This window comes from Heteronotia binoei, chromosome 5 (assembly GCF_032191835.1).
Source record: "Heteronotia binoei isolate CCM8104 ecotype False Entrance Well chromosome 5, APGP_CSIRO_Hbin_v1, whole genome shotgun sequence".
Classification (NCBI taxonomy): Eukaryota; Metazoa; Chordata; class Lepidosauria; order Squamata; family Gekkonidae; genus Heteronotia; species Heteronotia binoei.
Genome location: NC_083227.1, coordinates 20,785,476 through 20,799,847, shown reverse-complemented (window position 1 = coordinate 20,799,847; position 14,372 = coordinate 20,785,476). Strand labels below are relative to the sequence as shown.

The window sequence follows — 14,372 nt, the reverse complement described above, 5'->3', positions numbered from 1 at the left end:
AACCAGAAGCGATCTGTCCTGTTTTGTTCAACATCTTTATAAATGATTTTGATGAAGGAATAGAACAGATGATTATTAAATTTGCAGATGATACTAAATTGGGAGGGATAACAAATACAGTAGAAAATAGAGCCAGGATACAGGATGATCTTGACAGGCTGGAAAACTGGGCTAAAACAAAATGAATTTTAACAGGAATAAATGTAAAGTTCTACATTTAGGTGGGAAAAATCCAATGCATAAGTATAGAATGGGGAAGACTTATCTTGGCAGTAGTATGTGCAAAAAGGATCTAAGGGTCTTGGTGGTCCATACACAGCATGAGTCAGCAATGTGATACGGTAGCTAAAAAGGCAAGTGTAATGTTGGGCTATATCAACAGAAATATAGTGTCCAAATCATGTGAAGTGATGGTTTCACTTGCTCTGGTTAGACCTTACCTAGAGTATTGTCAGTTTCGGGCACCACAATTTAAGAAGAATATAGACAAGCTGGAACATGTCCAGAGGAAAACAAGAAAAATGTTGGAGGGGTTTGGAAAGGCTGAAGGAACTGGGCATGTTTATCCTGGAGAGGAGACAACTGAGAGGTGATGTAATCACCATCTTAAAGTACTTGAAGGGCTAGCATATACAGGATGGCGTGGAGTTGTTTTCTGTTGCCCTGGAAGGGTGGGCCAGAACCAATGGGTTGAAATTGAAAGACTTCTCCCCGAGAATTGTTGCTTCCAGCCTCCCCCATACTTTACCTCATGATTTGTGTCCTCCACCAAAAATGGTAATTTTTAGCCTCTCCATGTCCATATCAGCCCCCTCACAATCCCATCCCCCCCAAGAACTGTCAATTCCAGCCTCCCCCCCCCAATTCTACATATGCCACCTCATGATTTCTGCCCCCCCCCCTTGAATTGACACTTCCAAACACTTCCCCATCCACATCTGCCCCTTTAATAATCAGCAGTCCAGCCTCCCCCAAAGTTCACACAAGCCTTTTAGGGTTTCAGTCTCCATGGGTGTCTGGTGGGCTCAGGTTTCTGAGCCACCATCTTTCCCTAACCAAGCGAAGGGTCTTAGCTGCCAGGTCCCTCAGCTGAGGACCCACACTCCCCCTCAGTGGTATTTGTGAACACCTCTTCTGCATGACTTCCCCTCCCCCAAGAATCATCACTTCAAGACTCCCTTTGTCTATTTCTGCCTCCTCCTGGGCATGCAAGAAAGGGCTGGCCTCACCCAGAATCCATCTCCACCATGTTGTGGTGAGTGGGTGACAGGCCTCCCAGGCCCAAGGGGGAGTGTGACAGGCCACCCCAAAACCCTGTCATCAGGGGAGGCAGATAGGTTACCACCTCCCAGCCCCAAGGGGAAGGGTTGCCCATCTGTTGCAACAATGTCTACAATGAGGTTAGCAGTACTGCCCCCTCCCAGCCAATCATGAAACTTAGAGGTCAGGTAGAGGGGCATCTCAGAGAGGTGTGCTGAGTCTGATGCCTCTAGCTTGTGGGGTGAGGGGGTTTGCTGTTTAACACTTCTCAACCTGTGACTGATTTTCCCAGAGAGCATCTTCCTAAGGTACCTGCTTTGGGGAACTGTAACCCCCCCCCCCTTCCAACTTGGTGGGCATGCAGATGAGACTTGCTGCTAGTTTGGTGTCCCTAGCCCGAAGGGGGGGGCGGGGTTGTTCTACCACACCACAAACCTTACAAACTTCAAACTGGTTTGTTCAATAGGAAGTATAGCTTCTGTCCCCCCTGTTGTGTTCTTAATTCTAGGTATCAAAATATGCAAACAGCAAGGTTTCAAACAGAAGCACAATTTAATAACTCCACTTTTTCCTCCTGGAATTAACAGCGAGTACAGCTTCCTTTCTTCCTGCTTCTGCCCACTCCAAGTGTTGGAGTGGACTCTCAGGTCGTCACTCTAAAACACTGGCCTGAATTTTAGGAATGGAGTTGTCAAAACACTACAACCACCCAGTTGGAGGGAAGAGAAGAAAATGCATGGTTTGGCAATTTCACTATGTAGCTATTTTGGTGCAGGGACAGGATCCCATGTCTTTCTGTTCGAGCTGCTCAATATAATAGAATGAAGTTTAATTCCAGTGGCACCTTTAAGACCAACGAAGTTTAACTCTGGGTATAAGCTTTCAGATGAAGTGTGCATGCACACAAAAGCTTATATTCAGAATTAAACTTTGTTGATCTTTTTAAGTGCCTCTGGACTCAAACTCTGTTCTGTTGCTTCAGACCAACATAGCTACCATTGTTATTATTAGACGAGGGACCCTAAAAGGACATTTTGAGGGGAACTGTGTGTGTTTAAGGGGATAACTTGTGGAAGATTGTGTTGAAGAAACTCGATGAGAAACCAGAGGATTCGAAATCTGCCGTCTATATTTATTGCAATCACAGAAAACAGCCAGCCAAAAGGAGACTGACTTGACTTAAGCAGGTACAAGTTAAGAACTAGTTTCACACATGCGCATTTGTCACGAAAGATTTCCACAGAACATCTGGTATGTTTCACATCCACTAAGCCATAAGAAAAACCAAATAATAGGCCGAGATGTATAGCTGTACTAGTCTGTCTGTAGCAGTAGAAAAGAGCAAGAGTGTAGCTTCTTGAAGACTAACAAAATTTGTGGCAGGATATGATCTTTTCTGAGTCACTGCTCACTTCTTCAGGTACACTAAAAAGGCAAAGGTAGTCCCCTGTGCGAGCACCAGTCGTTTCCAACTCTGGGGTGACATCACATCACGTTTCCACAGCAGACTTTTTGCAGGATGGTAATGACTCAAAAGTTTGTACCCTGCCATAAAGTTTGTTAGTCTTTAAGGTGCAACTGGACCCTTGCTCTTTTCTACTTCAAATAATAGGCTCAGACCAGTTTCATTCAGTTCTTCTCTACCTTGAGATTTTGCTATTTTTAATGTTCTAATGTTTTAATATTCTCTGCAACTCTAGCTAACTTGATTTGCTCCTTTGCTTCAGAGTCAATTTAGCAAACTTCCTTCCTCAGTACCGTAGTTCTTGGATAAGCTAGACAAGCTTGGATCAATTTCAAGATAAAACATCCCCAGGCTTGTCATTTAGGATCTGAATATCAGAGGCATACAGTGTGGTCTATTTGGCATTAATGACAGCAGCTAGGTAATTTCCTTATTTTTCAATGAGCCTTAGGAAACAAAGGCAATATGACTTAGGACTTGTATTTTAATAGAGGTAGCAGAGGAAGCCAAAGAGGGCAACATAAATCAGCATTCAAAACAATAAGACACTAAATGGGGGGGAAATCATGTGGAATTTTTGTGTTTCACCTTTGTAATTAAATTTCCATGCCAAGATCTATGCCTAAATCACAGGGTCCATACAACAGACATCTTATGATTTCTTATGAGAAGACCTTGAGCCAAGTGAGCTTAAGTACTTGGACAACCTTCATGGAATGAGCCCATGGGACAAGAAGAATTGCAGATTTATACCCCACCCTTCTCTCTGAATCAGAGACTCAGAGCGGCTTACAATCTCCTTTATCTTCCCCCCCACAACAGACACCCTGTGAGGTGGGTGGGGCTGCGAGGGCTCTAACAGCAACTGCCGTTTGAAGGACAACTCCTGCGAGAGCTATGGCTAACCCAAGGCCACTCCAGCAGGTGCAAGTGGAAGAGTAGGGAATCAAACGCGGTTCTCCCAGATAAGAGTCTGCACACTTGACCGCTACACCACACTAGCTCTCAAGGGGGAAGATACCTTGAAAAGGTTGTAGAAGTGGGAGCAGGGCTCCAGAGCACCGGAGCTCTGGCCTCTCTCTCTCTCACACACACGTCTCTCTGTTCCTTTTCAAGTTATTTTCTTTTTGTCAGGGCTGCAATGGAATACCTTGCACACAAGTGTTCCTCCTTTGGGTATGCTCACTCTACCAGGTGGTAAGAAAGCTAGTCTTAGGAGTTATGGCCAGGGGCCTCGACCTCAGACTCTGCCTTCTGTTTTGCTACGTTGGGCCATTGCCTGGAGAATGGGTGGCCACCATCTTTGCCCTCCAACTGGCTCAGGCCCGTCTGTCCTACTTGCCACATGGGTGCTCTTACCCAGGGGACTTTAAGCGGGAGTGTTAAAACTTTGCCCAGGGTTCTGCCACATCTTCCCACTGATGTCTACCATCACCCTGCCTAGAAGAAGGGAAGTGGGGAAAGGGCCGTGACTCAGACACTGATTTAGGGTTGCTAGACAGGGCTTGGGAAATTCCTGGTGCTTTGAGGGCAGTGCTTCAAGAGGACAGGATCTAGGGAGAGGAAGGAGCTAAGTGAGGATATGACCGATTTCCCACTCCCCTTGTTTTGGTCTTGTTGCTCCCTTTCCCTGAGGGGCTGCTGCTGGATTTCGCACAAGCTGCCCCGAGCCAGCGAGTTGCCCCACCCCTTTTCAAGTTCCCTCCGTGGCAGACAGAAACTGATTTTCAGAGGATCCTGCCTGCTGCAGAGGGAACTTGAAGAGAGGCGGAGCAATTCGCTGGTCGGGGCAGTTTGTGTGAAATCCAGCAGCAGCCGCGCGGAGGAGAGAGCGAGCAGTGTTAAGTTTAGTGGGAAATCAGTCTATGACACCATAGCCTGTATTCAAAAGCTCCAGTTTGCTTCAAAGGGAACTGGTCTCTATGGTAAGGTGACAAGATGTAATTCCAGGAGGACAAGCCCCATCAATAAGTTGGCAACCCTATGTGGGGCATGCTGTAGTGTTGCTGACATCACAGCTTGTGTTCTGGTTGTACAGTTCCTGGGTTTTTCCTATGGTCATATGGTAGGTGGGGCCTAGCTATGGTCATATGGTAGGTGGGGCCTAGTTGTGTCCCTTTCTGCCACTCACTGGGCTCAGATCTGTGCTTGGTGGGTGTGGTCAGGATCGTTAAAGACTCTGGCCCATTCACTCTGTGCAATCTGGGTCTTGGTGAGTGGTGCATACGGTTCCTCTTCCCCCACAGAATGTCTATGGAGTACCATCAGGGGCAGCATTGTAGTACAGCCACACCAGTGTACCTATAAGGAGGCTGATCAGGTCTCAAGAGCTAAGGCAACCCAAATGAGAATCACAGATAGAAGTGGGGGGGGGACCAAAATCTAGATTTCTGTGACCAACCAGCCTCAAAAATACTCGCAAATACTGTGAATACATAACAATATATTCAGTCTACAAAATATTATCTCTTATGAATGAAATTTCCATAGAAAAGGTATCCTAACCCACAGGGGTGGAATTCTAGCAGGAACTCCTTTGCATATTAGGCCACACACCACTGATATAGCCAATCCTCCAAGAGCTTACAAGGCTCTTTCTTGTAAGCTCTTGGAGGATTGGCTACATCAGGGGTGTGTGGCCTAATATGCAAAGGAGCTCCTGCTAGAATTCCACCCCTGCTGACCCACATACAAAGACACCTCCTCAAGGCAAAAAAAAAAATCAATCCAAAATGGTATTCAAACAATCTGGGAGGGAGACCACATTTCATATCAACTTGAACAGACAATTTTTAATCTTCTATGGGTACAGCATTCATAGCACAGTACTCTGCTCTCCTCATTTCACTTTTGCTTTTTCTAGCTTTAACCTATAGCATTTAGATCATGGCAAGAATACATACAAGCACAGCTAGCTCTCCAGAGCAAACCTTTTGATACCTTTTCTGTAGAAATTTCATTCGTAAGAGACAATATTTTGTAGATTGAACATATCCTTATGTATTCACATTATTTGTGAGTTTTTTTAATGTCTCAGGAGCTGGCAGCTAATCTCTGAAACCTTTTAAATTAATTATACTGAATTATGGCATACATTATTAGTTTTGCACTGTTTTATTGCATTGCTTTCCATTTTGTAAGCCAATTTATTTGATGTAACATTTTTCCACACACCAAGCATTCTGATGGTTTCCCAGCTCCATGAATTCTTTGATAGAAAGTAAGGCTTCCACTGCAACTTTCCCCCCTCTCTAAGCTTTCCCTCCTCTCTAAGCATTCATATGGTTTCTCTCTTGTGTGCTTGATGGAAAGTGAGGCTTTCACTGTTATGGAAGTTTTCTCCTCACTCCTAGCATTTATATTATTTCTCCCCAGAGTAAATATTTCAATGGGAAATAAGGTATCCACTAGAAGAAGGTTTCTCAAGTCTCTCTAAGTATTTATATGGTTTCTCCCGTGTGTGGAGGTGGGAAGTGAAGCTTCCACTGTGATGAAAGCTTATTCCATACTCCAGCATTTATACTTTTTTCTCTTTGGGGAAACTGTTGGATGAATGTCCACTTTGATGATACATCTTCCCATATGCCACTATTTCATACTGTTTCATTTCTGTGTCAATTCTTTGATGGGAAATCAGGATTCCACTGTGACAGAAGCATTTTCCACTGAATTTTTTTCCCAGCTGAAACATATTTCGGAGTAAAGGAAGTTATGTATTTTTTCTTCTCCTTTGTGTATTCTATTGTGGCTGAAGGTTTTTTAAGAACCTAAGCATATATATTTGCTTCTCCCCAGTGTGCATTTTTTGATGGAAAGTAAGGTTTCCATTCTGGTGGAAGCTTTTCCCACCTTTCACATGGTTTTCTGCTTTTTATATGGTTTCTCTCTGGTGTGAATTTTTTTATGGGAAGTAAGGTTTCCTCTTTGACTGAAACCCTTTCCACACTCTGGGCATTTATATCGTTTCTCCCCAGTATGAATAGTTTGATGGAAATTAAGGTATCCTTTCTGGCTGAAGGCTTTCCCACACTCTAGGCATTTATATGGTTTCTCCCCGCTATGAATTCTTCTATGGACATTGAGGCTTCCACTCTGACGGAAGCTTTTTCCACACTCCAGGCATGTATATGGTTTCTCTCCAGTGTGAATTCTTCGATGGGAAGTAAGGTTTCCTCTCTGAGTGAAACCTTTCCCACACTCTGGGCATTTATATGGTTTCCATCCAGTATGAATACTTTGATGGATAGTTAGGTATCCTTTCTGGCTGAAGGTTTTCCCACACTCCAGGCATTTATATGGTTTCTCCCCGGTGTGAATTCTTTGGTGGACAGTGAGGCTTCCACTGTGATAGAAGCTCTTCCCACACTTCAGGCATTTATATTTTTTCTCCCCAGAGTGAATTTTTTGATGGAAACTGAGGCCTCCACTGTGACTAAAGCCTTTTCCGCATTCCAGGCATTTATGCTTTTTCTCCCTGGTGTGAATCCCTTGATGGGAAGTAAGGTTTCCTCTGTGACTGAAACCCTTCCCACACTCTGGGCATTTATATCGTCTCTCTCCAGTATGAATACTTTGATGGAAAGTAAGGTATCCTTTCTGACTGAAGGCTTTCCCACACTCCAGGCATTTATATGGTTTCTCCCCAGTGTGAATTCTTCGATGGACAGTGAGGCTTCCACTGTGACGAAAGCTTTTCCCACACTCCAGGCATTTATATGGTTTCTCACCAGTGTGAATTCTTTGATGAGAAGTAAGGTTTCCACTCTGACAAAAGCTTTTTCCACACACCAAACATTTATATTTTTTTTCCCCTGTGTGAATTCTTTGATGGAAAGTGAGGCTTCCACTGTGACTGAAGCTTTTTCCACACTCCAGACATTTATGGTTCTTCTCCCTAGTGTGAGTTCTTTGATGGGAAGTAAGGCTTCCTCTCTGACTGAAACCTTTCCCACACTCTGGGCATTTATATCGCTTCTCCCCGGTATGAATAGTTTGATGGAAAGTAAGGTATCCTTTCTGGCTGAAGGTTTTTCCACACTCTAGGCATTTATATGGTTTCTCCCCACTGTGAATTCTTCTATGGACATTGAGGCTTCCACTCTGACGGAAGCTTTTTCCACACTCCAGGCATGTATATGGTTTCTCTCCAGTATGAATTCTTCGATGGGAAGTAAGGTTTCCTCTCTGAGTGAAACCTTTCCCACACTCTGGGCATTTATATTGTTTCCCTCCAGTATGAATACTTTGATGGATAGTAAGGTAACCTTTTTGGCTGAAAGTTTTCCCACACTGCAGGCATTTATATGGTTTCTCTCCAGTGTGAATTCTTTGGTGGACAGTGAGGCTTCCACTATGATAAAAGCTTTTCCCACACTTCAGGCATTTATATTTTTTCTCCCCAGAGTGAATTCTTTGATGGAAACTGAGGCTTCCACTTTGACTAAAGCCTTTTCCACATTCCACACATTTATGTTTTCTCTCTGTGGTGTGAATCCCTTGATGGGAAGTAAGGTTTCCTCTTTGACTGAAACCTTTTCCGCACTGTGGGCATTTATATTGTTTCTCCCCAGTATGAATACTTCGATGGAAAGTAAGATATCCTTTCTGACTGAAGGCTTTCCCACACTCCAGGCATTTATATGGTTTCTCCCCACTGTGAATTCTTCTATGGACTGTAAGGCTTCCACTCTGACGGAAGCCTTTTCCACACTCCACGCATTTATATGGTTTCTCCCCAGTGTGAATTCTTTGATGAGAAGTAAGGTTTCCACTCTGATGGAAAGTTTTTCCACACTCCAGGCATTTATATTTTTTCTCTCTGGTGTGAATTCGTTGATGGAAGATAAGGCTTCCACTGTGACTGAAGCTTTTTCCACACACCAGGCATTGATATTTTTCCTCTCCGGTGTGAATCCTTTGATGGGAAGTGAGGTTTCCTCTCTGACTGAAACCTTTCCCACACTCCAGGCATTTATATGGTTTTTCCCCAGTGTGAATACTTCTATGAAATTTAAGGTATCCTTTCTGGCTGAAGCTTTTCCCACAATCCAGGCATTTATATGGTTTCTCCCCAGTGTGAATTCTTCGATGAACAGTGAGGCTTCCACTGTGACGGAAGCTTTTCCCACACTCCAGGCATTTATATGGTTTCTCCCCAGTGTGAATTCTTAGATGGGAAGTAAGGCTTCCTCTCTGAATGAAAGCTTTTCCACATTCCAGACATTTATATGGCTTTTCCCCTGTATGGATACTTTGATGGAAAGTAAGGTATGCTTTCTGACTGAAGCCTTTTCCACACACGAGGCATTTATATGGTTTCTCCCCAGTGTGAATTCTTTGATGGACAATGAGGCTACCACTGTGACGGAAGCTTTTTCCACACTCCGGGCATTTATGTTTTTTCTCCATGGTGTGAATCGCTTCATGGGAAGTAAGGTTTCTTCTTTGATTGAAACCTTTCCCACACTTCAGACATTTATATGGTTTCTCGCCAGTATGAATATTTAGATGGAAAGTAAGGTATCCTTTCTGGCTGAAGGCTTTCCCGCACTCCAGGCATTTATATGGTTTCTCCCCAGTGTGAATTCTTTGATGGACAGTGAGGCTTCCACTGTGACGAAAACTTTTCCCACACTCCAGGCATTTATATGGTTTTTCCCCGGTGTGAATTCTTTGATGGGAAGTAAGGTTTCCACGCTGACGGAAGCTTTTTCCACACTCCAAGCATTTATATTTTTTCTCCCCAGTGTGAATTCTTTGATGGAAAGTGAGACTTCCACTGTGACTGAAGCTTTTTCCACACTCCAGGCATTTATGTTTTTTATCCATGGTGTGGATCCCTTGATGGGAAGTAAGGGTTCCTCTCTGACTGAAACTTTTCCCACACTCCTGGCATTTATATCGTTTCTCTCCTGTATGAACTGTTTGATGGAAAGTAAGGTATCCTTTCTGGCTGAAGGCTTTTCCACACGCCAGGCATTTATATGGCTTCTCCCCAGTGTGAATTCTTCGATGGACAGTGAGGCTTCCACTCTGACGGAAGCTTTTCCCACACTCCAGGCACATATATGGTTTCTCTCCAGTGTGAATTCTTTGATGGGAAGTAAGGTTCCCTCTCTGATTGAAACCTTTCCCACATTCCTGACATTTATATTGTTTCTCCCCAGTATGAATACTTTGATGGAAAGTAAGATATACTTTCTGGCTGAAGCTTTTCTCACACTCCAGGCATTTATATGGTTTCTCCCCAGTGTGAATTCTTTGATGGGAAGTTACCTTAGCCTTGCATCCAAAGCCTTTTCCACAGTCCAGGCACTTAAATATTTTCTTTCTGTTATGGATATTCCAATGCATATCAGTGTCTGGTTTTTCCTCAATTTCATTTCCCTCATTCCAACTTTGTCTTCTATATAGTTTTTGATGTAGTGGAACTTCATGCAAATTATCACCTTGTAAAAAATTGCAATGATTCTTCTCTTTAAGAGAGTATTTTCCTTCCTCCTTGATCGGGATATCATAATATTCAATGTTGTCTTTTACATCTGTATATACATCTTTTTTCTCCATTAATGGTTTGGTTTCATTCATTGGCCCCCATTCATCTCCTGCTGAAAAAAAAAGAAACCCGTCACAAACACTGGAAAGAAATAGGGCTTGAGAATTAGGGAATGAACTAAATTAACTGCTGTTGAGAATGCAAGAATAGAAAAGCATGGTATTTGTATACACCTGAAAGACTTGGTGGAGAGCGTGGATTTGTGCCATATTAGATTCTATTCCCTGATTATGTGTTGCCAGGTCTTTTGTTGTAAAAAAAAGGTCCAGCAGGAGCTTATTTGCATATTAGGCCACACCCCCTGACATCACTATTGTTTCACAGGGCTTTTTTGTAGAAAAGGCTCAGCAGAAACTCATTTGCATATTAGGTCACATCCTCTGACACCAAGCCAGTCCTAAATGCGTTCCTGTGCATTCCTGCTCAGAAAAAGCCCTGGGTGTTGCCATCAATTAACAGAATAGGTTTTGCCATTCCCCTTATTAGCAGAGAGACACTTCTCAGATGTGAACTAAAGGTCTGATGCTTCTCTGATGTAAACTGAAGCTGAATCCCAAAAAGATGGAAGGTTTGGCCTGGATTTTAAGGTGTCTCTCATTCTGCATGGGCTTGCAATCTCCTTGAAAGTACAGGTCTGTAGTCTGGGGGGTGCTCTTGGAGCAAGTTGCACTGCTGGATAAGCAGGTGGCAGGTGTGGCCAAGAGTGCCTTTTACCAGCTTCAACTGGTTACCTAGCCTTTCTGATGCTTTAATGGTTGTTTTACATTTTTGTATGTATTTTAGCTCTGGTGGTTTTTTTTTATTATTTTAATGATATGTGCTTTTGGGGGGGGTGTTAGCTTTGAGTCTTTTAAAATGTGATTTCCTTACGTTTGTTTTAATTTGTTGACTGCCTTGGTGGCCCTTGTGAGAGCAGAAAGGCAGGGTAAAAACTTTGTGAATAAATAAATGTCAGATGAACTGCCCCAAAAGAAAGCCAGTGAGCCCTTCTTTAGGTATAGTTCTGCTGATTAACCTGGGAAACTTGATAATACAAATTGCATTCTCTTGCCCCTATGACAAATAAATGACAATATCTCCTGAAACATTCAGCCCTGCACCTCTCAACTGAGAAATAAAACTTGGGTCTCCACCTTGAAAAAGCGAAGAATGGGAGGGACACATATCAAGTCAAGTCCAACCTTAGCTGAGTGGAGCTCAAGAGACACCGCCCCCCCCCCCCCCGTGAAGGGCTGGGCTCCTCCTGCTTGCTCCACAAAAAGAAAACCAAAATACACCCAAATGTCCTTCCACTAAGGCCACTTCAACAAGTCCATACTCTGAAACATTATTCTGCTTCCCAGGGCTTTTTTTTTTGAGCAGCAATGCAAAGGAATGCAGTTCCGGCTGTCTTGGTGGCAGGAGGTGTGGCCTAATATGCAAATAAGTTCCTGCTGGGCTTTTTCTACAAAAAAAGCCCTGCTGCTTCCTGATTGTTCCAAAAAAGTCCCTAACTGCAGAGATGACCTGCACCTTCACTTCCAGTGCTACTAGAAGTGGGGAAAGCAGCAGCCCCAAATCCTCTGTTGCCACTCAAAGGAGCAGCACTCTTGCTTTCCACGGGGCCAGCTGTTTCTCCAGAGACTGGGCTGCATCCATTTCAGCTCTAGGCCTCCCCTCCAACCTGGACTGCTCCCCTTCCTCTGTCCCACAATGACTCATTTTCAATGCTGTCCTTTCGATGGAAAAAAACTATGTTCACCTGAGTGCTGTCTGGGGTTGCTTTAGGTCATTTCTTTTAATGCCTTTTTCAGACTGCTGTGACCCTAGTCTGTTTGCATGGCTTATTAGATGGCTTGTCCCATTCACTGTATTAGCTTACACTGTCTAATCCACCTTCAGTCTCATTGAAAAAAGCAGACTATAAATCACATGAATATACAGGGCCGGCATTTGGGAGTAGGCCACGTAGGGAAGGCGAGCTTGGAGGAGAGCGCACCCTGCATGGCCTTGAAGGCGAAAGCAGCTGGGTGGGGTGTCAGCACACTCCTCCAAGCCCGCCTTCCCTTGTGAGGGGTGGGCTTGGAGGACAGCGCGCCCCACCTGGCCACTCTCACCTTGCAAGGGAAGGCAGGCTCAGAGGAGAGCACACCCCGCTCTGCCACTCTCGGCTTTGAAACTGAGACCCGGGAAGCCGAGAGCAGGGCAGCGCAGGTCTGCCTGAGGTGGGGGCAGGGCCTAGGGTGCTAGGAAGTCTGGCGCCGGCCCTGTGAACATATGTGTGAGGGGTGGGAACCGCTTGAGCCTGTTTGCAGGGTAGGGTGGGATATCAGTGTAATAAAACAAACAAATAATAAAAAAAACTATCCTTGCCTGAGTGCTCCTGCCAGCCAGAATGGAAAATACTTGGCTGGATTGAACAGTGGCCTGGCTTTGCAGAAGGCAGCTTCATCTCTTCAAGGTGTACATCTTTTTTATTGGTTTATTAAGTTATTTATATACCAGCCTGTCTCCCGGGCAATTCAAGACCCAACGCAGTTAATAACCCTTTAAAAATGCACCCAGTTTTATAGTCTATCCAAGCATCTTTCACCAGAAGCAACTATTAGGAAAAATTCTTGCTGTGAGAAATAAGAGATGTTTTGGGCACAATCTGAGGCCGTCAGATTGTTCTGCCCTAAAAGAAACTAAACAAAAAAAGAATAAGAAAAAGCTGATGGTGCATTAGAAAAAAAATGTATTGATAAAATGGGAATGTCTTGTTTCCCCTCTGTACACTGACATATTCCCCCCCCCCCTTTTTTTCTGTCTTGGTGTCTGGTGTCGTCCTCTTTCCTATGCTAGAATAACTTGATAGAAACCCATCAACCCGTGGAAGGAACTCCAGACCTCTAAGACATTAGAGACTCTCCTTACAGACTTGGGCACCTACCTGCCAATTTCTCCTTTTCATCACAGTCATGGAACGAGAGCTCTTCCTCTAGCCAGGATATGAGGTCAGGCTTCCCAACTGCAAGTCCTTTTTCAGGAGGAAACAAAACAACAATTATGGCTCTTCTGTGTGCAAACAAATCTAAGTATTCGGCAGTCTGAAGCCACCTTGACTCTGTCCCTCCACAACTATGGCAGCTAGACCACAACTGATCTGCCTGGTTTTGGCACCCACTGTTTGCCCATATGGGAACTAAGAAACAGAAGGGAAGCCAGGAATGTTCTTACCCCAACAGCACCACCACCCCGCCCCCAGGGTACAACATTTTAACACTTCCCTGGATTCCAAGACCATCCAAAGCCACAGAGATGAGTGACTCTATCTTCTAGCAACTCAAATACAATAAAATGTCATTCCAACAGGCAGAGACCCAATATGCATGGGAACTCCTCCACTCCTCTATTAAAGGTAGCCTGTGCAAGCACCAGTCGTTTTCGACTCTGGGGTGACATTGCTTTCACAACGTTTTCACGGCAGACTTTTTATGGAGTGGTTTGCCATTGCCTTCCCAAGTCATCTACACTTTCCCCCCAGCAAGCTGGGTACTCATTTGACCGACCTCGGAAGGATGGAAGGTTGAGTCAACCCTGAGCTGGCTACCTGAACCCAGCTTCCAACGGGATAAGAACATAAGAGAAGCCATGTTGGATCAGGCCAATGTCCCATCCAGTCCAACACTCTGTGTCACACAGTGGCCAAAAAAATTATACACACACACACACACACATATACACACTGTGGCTAATACCCACTGATGGACCTCTGCGCCATATTTTTATCTAACCCCCTCTTGAAGCTGTCTATGCTTGTAGCCACCACCACCTCCTGTGGCAGTGAATTCCACATGTTAATCACCCTTTGGGTGAAGAAGTACTTCCTTTTATCCATTTTAACCCAACTGCTCAGCAATTTCATCGAATGCCCATGAGATGTGAGAAAGGGAGAAAAAGTACTTCTTTCTCTACTTTCTCCATCCCATGCTTTATCTTGTAAACCTCTACCATGTCACCCCGCAGTCAACATTTCTCCAAGCTAAAGAGCCCCAAGCGTTTTAACCTTTCTTCATAGGGAAAGTGTTCCAAACCTTTAATCATTTTAGTTGCCCTTTTCTACACTTTTTC

At 44.2% G+C, this 14,372-nt stretch overlaps 1 protein-coding gene across 1 annotated transcript in view; it reads right to left on the bottom strand.

Annotated features, from left to right (window-relative positions):
- Positions 1-5,823: 5,823 nt before the first annotated feature.
- Positions 5,824-14,372, bottom strand: part of LOC132571818 (uncharacterized) — a 51,954-nt gene continuing 43,405 nt past the window's right edge. Inside the window, exons 8-9 of the mRNA XM_060238611.1 lie at positions 13,192-13,278; positions 5,824-10,332 (exon numbers count right to left, since the gene is read on the bottom strand). Coding sequence (XP_060094594.1) covers positions 6,578-10,332; positions 13,192-13,278 — 3,842 coding nt within the window. The 3' untranslated portion in view covers positions 5,824-6,577. The remainder of the gene's footprint in view (positions 10,333-13,191; positions 13,279-14,372) is intronic.